Source organism: Lycorma delicatula, chromosome 2 (assembly GCF_047948215.1).
Source record: "Lycorma delicatula isolate Av1 chromosome 2, ASM4794821v1, whole genome shotgun sequence".
In the NCBI taxonomy this organism is placed as follows: domain Eukaryota; kingdom Metazoa; phylum Arthropoda; class Insecta; order Hemiptera; family Fulgoridae; genus Lycorma; species Lycorma delicatula.
The window spans coordinates 65,987,801-66,000,060 of record NC_134456.1 but is presented as its reverse complement, the minus strand read 5'-3'; the positions used below and the strand labels follow the sequence as shown (position 1 = coordinate 66,000,060).

General features: G+C 27.9%; 1 protein-coding gene across 1 annotated transcript in view; it reads right to left on the bottom strand.

Moving 5' to 3' along the window:
* Nucleotides 1-435: 435 nt before the first annotated feature.
* LOC142320193 (uncharacterized) overlaps nucleotides 436-12,260 on the bottom strand; it is a 56,720-nt gene continuing 44,895 nt past the window's right edge. Inside the window, exons 2-4 of the mRNA XM_075357878.1 lie at nucleotides 9,398-9,551; nucleotides 4,609-5,202; nucleotides 436-762 (exon numbers count right to left, since the gene is read on the bottom strand). Coding sequence (XP_075213993.1) covers nucleotides 532-762; nucleotides 4,609-5,202; nucleotides 9,398-9,406 — 834 coding nt within the window. The 5' untranslated portion in view covers nucleotides 9,407-9,551 and the 3' untranslated portion in view covers nucleotides 436-531. The remainder of the gene's footprint in view (nucleotides 763-4,608; nucleotides 5,203-9,397; nucleotides 9,552-12,260) is intronic.

Sequence of the window (12,260 nt, the reverse complement as noted above, 5' to 3'; positions counted from 1 at the left end):
CATAAAGTTATTAAACTTCAAACAAGCCAGCACACGTACATCTGTGTAAGTACATACGTGTCTACAAACTAAAATTACCCCCAATTTTTTTTTAGGATCACTGGGTGATGAAACGTTGAGAAATATAAAAAACCGAATACCCATTTTTTGACTGATTACCATACTACCTTTTGCAGCATAGCTCTGGAGCTATGATGCCAAGAAAGTAAAAATACAAACGGATTGAGTTAAGAGCCTCCTTTCAATTAAATTAGTTAAAAAGTTAAAAATGAATTTTAGGTTACAATAAAGTTACACAGATCATAATATTTTTCGATTAATAAACTTTCATTTATTTGATTATTTATAATTAATACATTAATAAAAATCAAATGCATTATAAGCATAACTAACTTATACTCGTATATAATTTTAAAAAGGAATTTTCTTCGCTTCGCTCGGATAATTACAGCCACCACACACTCATTAAAACTTCCTTATATTTGGTTTTATGAAAATATTGATTTTTTTAGTGATGTGATTTACTTAAAATCAATAAGCGTATCCAGTTATATCGTCTGATGATTTCAGAGATTTGTACGTTATTTTTGGTTTAAAACCGGAATCATCCGCCCAGTATTCAACTGTTAATAAACGACCATCAGGAAGCAAATTATGATAAACGCCCTCAGCAGAAGAGCCATCGTGTTTTTCATGATGTCCTAAAACCACACCCGATTCAGGAGATGATATGTCATATGAGAAATCATAACTGGAAATATCCTGAAACAAATAGAAAAGAAATATTCAGGGCAACTTACTTATAATAACATTACAATCACACAGTCACTGTATTTACGTACATCGTAAGTAACGATAAGCTGACCTATATTCCACGGCCAGTTGTTATCTAGGGATTTTGGTAAAAGAAAAAATTATAAAAATTAATATATATATATATATATATATATATATATATATATATATATAAATTAATATATATATATATATATATATATATATATATGCAAAATTTTAAAAAAATTGACAAAAATAGTTACCTTTAAATTATGAAAAAAGAGAAGCTATTCCTGGTATTAATAGTTGAATATAAATAGTTTACTCATCATTTTGTATTTTTCTTTGTTCCTTTAAATTACCTGTATAGTTGAGTTTTCAGCATAGTAGATGAGAATGGAATGCAATAAATACGTAGCCAGGACCTTCATTTCTTGTTTTTTTGTACTGGATGTGGGTAATTCTTGTTGCAATGTTCTATAATAATATGTGTTGTCTAAAATTTTTACGTAATTTTCGTGAAGATTTTTCATTAATTTTTCTTCAGCCCATTTTAAGTAATTATTTGCATTCATAGAATCGTGGTAGACGCCAGTTGTTGCACTTGCTTTTCAGGTTAATAATGTGTCCAGAATAAATCCCATTTCACCCACCAACACGTATAAATAATCAATCTACCGCCTTTAGAAATTGGAGTTAGAAGACCTCCCCCTGAAGCATTCCTCTATGATTTCGTTAAGATATGACTTGACAAAATATACGTTTCATCAATTTTTTTTTGATCTCGTTTACGTACTGTATTCGTTTAATCCGAATGTCATGATGCTCAATAACAAGTTTCCTGTTGTTTTCAAAAAATAAAAACAAAACGCGACCCTGGCGAAACGTACTCAACAGATAAACAAAAATGACTGAACATTATTGTTACACAAAGCATTCAACTCTGATTTATTCTATAAATAGAATAAATGTAATACTTGTTTTTATTTTGTATATGATGCTTGCTACCGATGTAGTCTTAATTGTTAGCTAATTAGAATGATTCATTTATTACAGTAACTCATACTTAAAAATTGTTTCATTTAAAAGGAAGTGTTGACTTTACATGTATCAGTTTTGTCAACATATGCATCATTTGTCACAAGCTATAAATTATCATAATTTAGATTTAGAAATACCTATAACATTTTCAAACAATTATTATAAGTGAAATAATACAGGGTAATTTTATTTTAATTTGTTTAATTATAAAATAAATTATTAAATTATACTTTTTAACATCGATTTGGGGTAGCAATTTCTTTGTTAAATAAAATTTACTTTTAACGTAAATTGTAAAATGACTGAGATTGAGATTGAATAAAGAACAGATTTAGTTTTTAGTTTTGTAAACACCGATACCAGAAATTTTTGTAGAATCGTTGATATTCAGTACATAATCTGCTTGACTGCAAGCTTCAGATTTCATGCTCCCTATTACACTTGCTAAACTAAATAAAAGATGATATTTTTTAGTTGTTTTCTAATAAACTATTGACCTAAACACCAAATATAACTTTCATTGTCAAGTAATAAATAGCTCTTCCGTGAAAAAAAATTACGTTTATAGATTTAATTGATGAATAAATTAATGTAATAAATAGAAAAAACTTACTTTTTAAATAGCGTCATTTATTTAAGTCATTTACATTTTTTTATGTTAAAAAATGATCTAATTCAAGTAGAATCTGATGATGTGTAAATTAATGGAAAGTATAATAATTATGAAACATTAAATTTAAGGCGGGATTTACATTTATTTTCAATTAAGAAGCATCACTAACTTTAAATAACTGAATCACTAAAAGGATTAACAGAGGTTGTATATAGATTTGGAATTGTACCGATAATTGTGTGTATGCTTTTAGTTCTCATCACTTGTTTGTAATTAATTTTCAAATTAAAAAACCGAAAGTGGTTTCAACACAATTTGACATTATGTTGATTAATCAGGTCCGTATCATTATTATTTGCTAAAAATTAAGAATTAACTAAAACGTATATAAAAGAACCTTAATATTGCTATTTTTAGGTATTTCAGAAATTTTAATTTAACTTAACCTACAATTTAAAAAAAAAAAACATTTTCCACGATGAAATACATGTGTACCTTTTAAAAAAAATTAAAGCGATTCAATAATACGAAAAATTAACTTGAAATTGTTTTTTCAATTAACAGAAAAATGTTACTTTTAAAAAATAAGAAGTACAAAAAAATTATTTAACTTTTTACACATCCTATAAAGAAAGTAGTCTAGTCAAGTCTCAAGTCTACTTAACTAGTAGAGTGTAGTACTACATTACTCAACAGTTACAAAAATTTATTTAAACTGGGAATACATGCACTGAATGAATTATTTTAACCGCTCTTGAGGACCATGAACATCCTAAAATTAAATTTATTTTAAAATTTTCTAATATGTTAAAATCTAAAAATGGTTCAAAAATTCAACAATAACCTCATTACCTTTTTACATTACATAAGAAAGAATTTTATATTTCTTCAAACTTTTCTTAATATATATATATATATATATATATATATATATATAAACAATCATATTTTATTCGGGGAATTCGGGACTCGGTAATTCTTATAAACACACCGTTTAAAAGGACTGGACACAAGAAATAAAAAGACAAGTTAAAACTGCGTAAAATTTCCTAAATCCTAAACAAAAAAAAGGCTATATAAAAAAGAATTGTAGACACACGATTTTTAAATAAATCTTACTTTAAATCATCCGGTATCAATCTTAAATTATTACAATTTTAAAATTGAAAAACTTTATATTTTATTATCGTTCTTTATAAAATATTAATAATAAATTGTAAACCAAACGATCGATTAAAGCCTATATAACACCAAACGGAATGTTTTATAGTAATCGTAATATACCATGGGTTGTCAATACAACATTCAAATAATATTATTATCTACATAATAGTGAAAATAATTCTTTAATATTTCACATTAAATTTAAGGATTATTAATTCATTAATTAAATTGCAGTAAAGATTAACACCTACGTAGACTAACAAATAACACAATCACAATTTTCTAAGCAATAATTTAATCGTGAATGCCTGAAGATTTATATATTTGAAATTAAATTTGTAAAATTTTAAATTTTGTTTTTTCGTAGAAATAAATATAAACATTTTTAAGAAATTGTTAAAATTTTTTCTATAATAATATTATTTGATTAACTTTGAATGAACAATATTTTATTTTTAATATTATATTGTATATAATGCTAACTTCGTATTATAACTTCACAGTGATGGGACTTCTTTCTTTCATCCTTATAATTGTGTTTGAATCCCGTTAATATATGACATTTTTTACTAGATAAATGTTTATCTATCACCCTTATTAATTATTATTACACAACAATTGTAAGTAATCATCCAGCAGCTGCTTCGTTATTAATTAATATCTTTTTGTATCACAATTCTTTTATTTGCAATTGGTTCCAAAAAGGAACCATAAATAAATAGTATTATAATAAACACTTTATGAGGGGTTCCCAATGAACCTTCTCAATAAAAAATAAATACATAAGACAATAGTTCATTTGCACAAATTCACTCCATAGAATGTATAAAAGTTCGTAAAACTCTGACAAAAGAAAAATATCAAATAATATTACAAGGGAAAGGAAAAGTAAAACAAAACAGTAACAAAATTAGCTTACGAAAGGGATCTAGGCTCTTCACCAAAAAATAACATTTGATCCAATAATTAATTAATCATAATATAAAAATACAAATATTATAACTTAAACTTACCGATATTGCACCTCCTTCGGAGAATGTTGGTTCATATTCTGAAAAGCCTTTACTTGTCATAATAGAATCTTTTGATGTTCGCGACTGGTGGTGAGATTCATAACGTGCTGGAATATCTTTGTTTTCTTCAATAATTGGAAGATTTTTTGGAAACGTTTTACTATACTTGAGTTTATGTTCAGCACCGTGATCATCAACTGCTTCATATTTTGGGTTATAAGGAGATACATACAAAGGTGAATTCATAAAACGATTATATTTTGTACTATGATTATTTTCGTTGTAACCAATATGTTTACCATGTAATGCAACTCCCGCATTAATGTTATCAATTTGTTGTGACATTTCTACGTTTTTATATATCTGTTCTAAATTTTTTGTCATTGGATCATTAGATGAATGTAATAATGTTGCGAACAAATCTGAAGGTAATTTGTTTTTAGTTATTTTAGGAGAAAATCCGAAATTAAATGAAACGTTAGCAGCTGGTGGAACGTAGTTTTTTGAGAATGCAGAATCACTACCAAAAGGTGATGAATTACTCGGGGGTTCAGTTAAGCCATATTGCAAGTACAAAAAAAGTACTGTTATCACCTGAAAATAAAAATAAAAATTTTGTAAATACAAAACATGAGTGAAATGTGAACTATTTACATAAATAAGTTTGAAACATTTATTTTTAAAGTTGTTTTTCTAAATATTTTTGTTTAAAAAACATATTTCAATTACAAACATAAATATAAATTAGAATAAACTCAAGAACCGTTCAAAAAATGTCAAAGCAGGCTATAAATTCTCAAATTTATTCAAAATTTTGTGTGATAAAGACAAACAAAATATAATACGCACTAGTAATAAAACTAAAACAACGATGCAAGCTTTCTTGTTACTTCTTATCTAAAGTTTAAAAGAGAAACTTATAGAAAAATTAAGCTACAATTAAAAATGTTAATTATTAATATACTTTAAACTGTCGTTTTACTGGAATTGCAAATACTGTAACTATGAAATATCTTCCAGCTATTCGCGTAAGTAACATTCATCTACCGGAAGGTTGATTGATCTTCAGTGGTACCAAGGTACTATAAAAAGGTTTATAAAAATAAGAGTTATAAAAAAAAGTATTATAAAAATAAGGTATTACAAAAATCTTAATTAACAGTAACGAGAATTCCTGTATTAGGAAGAATTCCGTTTAATAACTAATTCCTTTCTTCCTCAGAAGCTTATATTACCAAAAAACTATTAAACCATTAGAGGTGTAGGAAAGTCACGATTATAAAACAATTAATATATTTTCTCTATGAAAAGACAATTAATTATTTATCGGCTAGAAGCATGTTAAAATTCTTTCTTAACGATTTAAATTAATATCTTCAATAAGTGAAGTGAAATTACATCTAATTATTCAATCTGTTAAGTACAAAAAGAAAATGTATGTAGCTGAAAAACAAATAATTTATTTTTCCAGAAAATGTAAAACCTTAAGCTGATTTAAAAAATATTTATTATAGCTCTAAAAGTAAATCATAAATTTCAGCCCTAAAATAAAGGTAAATTCTGTTTTATATATTGAAAAACTGATTTTACGAGCTATTCGGAAAACAACTTCCGGTCCTCGGTACTGTGCGAAGGATCGAGGGTAGTGATTCTGTCTTTATACAGTTAATTAGCCCATTTTAGCCCCAAAATAATAGTGTTATTAGAAATATCGCTTGCTTCTTTGTTCCTATAAAACTCTCCATCGAAATTGCTACTGTCATAGAAACTCCCAACGACTGTGAAGCGCGTGCCGTCATCCATTTCCTTCAATCAAAAAACTTATCAGCTGCCGAAATTCATCGTCAACTTTCTTCAATATATGGAGGGAATATCATGAGTATAGTGCGGTATATTTCTGCTGAAGAACAAATCTACCTATCTAGTTATATTTGCAATTCCAGTAAAATGACTATATCATCAAGTATAACAAGAATTATTATTTTTAATAGTACCTTAAATTTTTCTTTGAAAAACAAACATTCACGACAGTGAAGGCAGTAGTCGACCCTCAATTGTCTGCAAGTGTCGATGTGAAAATTCAAGTATATCGTCGATTCAAGGTAACAGAATTATCTGAATTTTTTCCTCACTTACTGCGAGGCGTTGAAGAAATTGAAAAGAGTTATACTAAACAAACGACAATGTAAAAATTTTTCCCTTTCCTTAATTTAACATCGCAAAAACAGTGCTTTTTTAAATATTAATTACTTGCCAATTTTCCAATGTAATACACTGATACAAAATATCCGATTGCTTGGGTTATAAAGTAAAAACAATTTCTGAAATCGTAATTTTATAACAATATTTGAAATAATAAGAAAATTTTTATGGGGATATATTGTATCTTCCAGAATATATTTTTATGTAAATATATAATTTTAAACAATTTGTATCGTTTTTACACTCTAATAGAACTACGATAATAAATTAGAATTTTTTTTATGATTAGCCAGAAGAAATAATCATAAGCTTTTTGATAATAAAATAATAAAATTTATATGCACAAAAAATCCCAACTTTAATGCGAATTTCAACCTGTACGACCTGTACGAGCTAAAGGTCAAGATTTAGTAGCTAATGTTACTAAACAAGAATAGTGTAAAGTTATAAAAATTAAAATAATTTTATTTGTAATCAAAAAATTTAATTATTTATTTAGCGTATGGCACCAAGACTCAACAACAATTACAGTCAAAAATTACTAACAAACATCTAACAAATTAATATAAGCTATTGATTCTGGAATCGCCATCAGGAAATCTTCAGGAGTCCCTTCATAAGCTGTCCTAGGGCAAATTTCTGTGATGTGTTTAACGGTTTGACTTTCACCACAATCGTAAAGGGGCGTAGATGTTTTATCCCATTTATACAGGAAATATGCGCTCCTACCATGCTGAGTTCGTATTCTGTTTAACATTGACCATGTATTTCGTGACAAGTCAAAACCCGGTGGCTTTTGAGTAATACATGGGATTTGGTTATTCTGCTTTGTAGTCCATTTTGAAGCCAGGCGTCAGTTAGGTTAAATCCTTCCTCTGTGGCAGCAATTGCTGTTTTGTTAGGTGGCTTTCTAGATAGAAGGCGAACATGATTGGAATCCTCAATGTCTTCATGTATTGGTGGGTTTCGATTGTTCATAATCTTCTTGTACTCTCTTATAAGAGCGTTCATACGGCGCAGATTTGGGGGTGAAACACTGGGAGCCATTCCACAGGAGTAGACCTGATAACCCCGGCAGTCATTCTCATAGTTTTATTAAGTTGAGCATCAATTCTATGAACATAAGGGCTGTTTAGCCACATTGGCGCACAATATTCTGCAGCCAAGAAGACCAGGTTCAGGGCCTATGTGCGCAAAGTGGAAGCCAATGCTCTCCACATTGTTCCACCGAGCAATGTATAATGTTGTTTCTCCCTTTCAATTTCTCTGCAGATTTCATTAGGTGCTCCTTCAATGACAGCGTTCTATCAAGTGTTACGCCTAGGTATTTTCGTGTCTTACTGTGAAAGAGCCATGTATTCTCGAATAGAATTTAAGCTCCCTATTACCGAACTTGTTACTTAAGATGGAAGCATGACAGCTTTGTTTTACTACCATTAAAATATATTTTGAATTTATAGGTGCTTGTTAAGTTATAATGCCTTTTCATAGATGTTATGATTTAATAAATCCATAATTATTGTTCAAAATAATTAAATGAAGTAAACTTAATTTTTTTTCTTTTGTAATAGCCTATTCAATTATTCCAACATTATAACTATTAGTAATTTTACTTATATTTACACTTTACTCATTATTTGTTATTCCTCATTCAGCAACTGATATGAAACACCTGATGACAGGAAGCACCTAATTATTAGGTCATCATGTTCACTTCCAAATTTAAAAAGGTTTGCTTTCTTCGTTTTTTGTTAATTACGGAAGATAAATCGTATTTTATACACATTATTTCTCGTGCAGCAGATGTACTTATTTATTTTCAACATGAAAATTACAGCAAGATCGATACCGCTACCCAAGTAGTCAAGACAACATAAGTAGATCGGTTAGTTTTATATTACCAAATACTTTCTGTTCCTTATTTATCAGTTTTTTCTGCAGTTTGATTCTTATCTTACTAATTTTACTTGATCTTTATACTTCATTCAGTAACACCGTTTCAGGAATTGTCAATTTTAAACTGAATATCGATCTGAAAGTGAGCATGAATGTTCAATGAGCATGAAGAGTAGGATAAAATCATTTTAAAATGTGAATATCGAGGATTATTTTAACTTATTTTCCAGTATTTTGATTTAAATGATTTTATCTCCCCCTACACTAAAAATTAATTTTTCCCCTAATGTGTACGTTGCAATCTTTTCAATTAATGAACAATAAGCAACCCTCCATAACCGAATTAGATGAGGATTATATGTATAGAATGTAAATGAGTTGTAGTCTTGTACAGATACAGGCCGACCACTCCTGAGACGTGTGGTTAATTGAACCTAAACCATTAAAGTACATCGGTACTTACTCCCTAGTATTCAAATCTGTATAAAAGCAACTAACCTTTTGTTAGGATTTTAACCTCAATATCTTCGATTTCGAATATTATTGCACGAAAAACTATGAGAATTTATGTAATTTATGTAAGCTAAACTTAAACCAAAGAATTTCAAAAAAATAATAACTAATCATAAAAATTATCCTCTTTTTATAATAATTATAAAGATAAAATTTTAATTAAGAATTATTTGCCTACCTGAATCATGTTGTAAACACAATAGTAAAATTATAAACCAAATGTTTCTCTGGGCTGCAGAATATTTATAATGTTTTTAAAATATACGAACGAGTCTTTAAATATGTACCCACACCCATTCGAATTTATATTTGACTTCGTAGCTGCTAAGGTACTGAAATACAAATAAATGTTGAAAGAAAAGATTAAACACTTTCAAAAAAGTTAAGATCAATTACACAAAAAGAAGGAATGTTATAGTGTTGTATTTTAAAAGAAAGTAAGTTATAAGAGTCTATGTTGGATGCTCGAAAAAAAGGAATAAAATACAAAAGCTGTAGTATTATTGAATTCACGACACATTCGTATTTCAGTTCGGTATTTACTCGAGTAATATAAGGCAGATCTTGTTCGTTTATATTATTGATAAGTTGATCTTACAAAACGTAAGCTAACATCTCATGACACAGAATTCTTGTTCATGTGTCGTGATCATAAAAAACGAATGTACTATAAATAAATTCAATCATCATCTCAACAGGATTCATTGTTAATTACCTAGTAAGGTAAATTCTGTAATTGCTTCAACTGAAAAGTAACGAATATTTGCACCAAATTATTAAATAAGTAAAATATAATTATTTCTGGTTTTTGTACTTTAAGAATACAGTCTTAAGAATTTCTGTGCACCGAGAAATTCAATACAATCAAAATGGATGTAAAAGAAGTATCTTTTTTGAAAAACCCCGGCATCCTAATAGTCTGAATAAAAAGAGTAAGAACAAAAAATATGCACAATCTTTATATAACTGTTTTATTCACAGTTTAACTAAAATTTTTATTATATTTTATTGTTTTTCTTTGTATTACAAATATATTATTTAAGTGACTTTCGACAGTGAAACACTAAAAAAAAAATAAAACTTAGCAAATGTTCATATCTCAAAATGACATATTTAAAGATACAAAACCACTTCTTGGTGTGTACAGCAGGCCACTTTTGAAACTAGTTACGAAAAAAATAGACGTAATTTTGGTTAGGGTTGTCATATATAAGATTTTACATTTACTTTAGAATGCTGTATCACAACCCTACCATTTTAAAAACAAATAATTGATCAGGAAATGTATAATTAATTTCATGTCTGATCATCTAATAAATGTTAATGTAGTAGTAAATCACAGTTTGCAAGAGACGTAAATTAAGCGCGCGCGCGCGCGCGCGCGCGTGTGTGTGTGTGTGTGTGTGTGTGTGTGAATAATCTTTTTCTTCAAAGTTGCTGTTTTATTTGATTAACCAGAAATTAATCGATCAAGATGACCTTGGTTGATTCGAAGGGACTGGAACATTAATAAACTTTCTTTATTATTTGTTGGAGATCGGACTGGATGATTACAATTATACATAAGTCATTCAAGCTAATTACTTTAGACTTTACGCCACTAAAGATGATCATATTGGTTTAAGGTATGTGACATGTCTCAGTTACCTTTAAACGTTATGTGTACATATAAATATATATACATTTATACATTAATAAATAAAAATATACAGTTAAGTAACTACTTCATAGTTACAAATAATATATTACAGTTTGTTTCAGTTTCATACTTAAAAAGTACTTTTATTACAAATTTATTTATTATAATTATGTATATACATAAATATTTGTATTACCTTGAAATTCAGATTCATTCAGATTAGAATCATACCCAAATCACAGAATAATACTTGTTTTTTAAATTCTGAGGGGTTGACATCTAAATTTCTTTTTAATAAACCAAGTATATACGAAAAATTTATTTTTGTACTCCAGTTTTAGAGCCATATTTTTGTTTAGGAAAAGTACTGTTCCAATACGAAAATTTCAAATAAAAACATACATCACCGACTTACCGATGATTAGATATTACTTAAATCTCAAAAAAAAAAAACAATTTTCAGTACACACACTATCAACAAGTGTAATTTTAAAATATATTGAAATAGTGGTGTATGTATATCAGGAACTTTAACCACACAACCTGACACGAGACTAATTCGAGACCTAATACGAGATACAAACCACTCACTAAAATATCATTCCATGAACCACCTCACGCCAAACCTACTAAGAAAAGTAAGGAATAAAGTGGTTACCAATAGTAGTAAAGAATGAATGCTAAACATTCATTCTTGACTTTACGCCACTAAAGATGATCATATTGGTTTAAGGTTTAACATGTTTAACATTTAAGGTCTAACATGTATAAGTAACCTTTAAACGTTATATATATTTATACGTTATATATACAACGTTATGTGTACATGTGAACATTATATAAACGTTAAGTGTACATATATTTAAGTTAAGTGTATATATATTTAAAATTATTATTATATATATATATATATATATAATAATTATATAATATATAAAATAGTTATTAATGTATATATATACATTAATAAATAAAAACATACAGTTAAGTAACTGCTTCTTAGATAGTAGTGTAAAGGATGAATGTTTGCCATTAATTCTTCACCACTAAGCCAAACATATTTGCTGCATATCAGTCATCCCACAACATATAATGCACAGGATACTCAGCTTCACAAATAGCATCATCATTCTGTTCTTCATAGAGATTGGCTGTATAATCAACATCATTATTGTCAGAGAAAGTAAACACTAACTAGTGACACGTGTATCTCATATGTTTTTTATGCATCGCATTATGTTTTTTATAATAAACTAACACATATTGTCAAACAACAAATTAATGTACCAATTTCTGCTGAAAATAGTTCATTGTACAACTTATTTCTATTTAGTAGCAAAAGAGGTAGTTGCATAAATTGATCAATAAAGCAAATGAAAAAACAAATATTGAGGATTCGTTT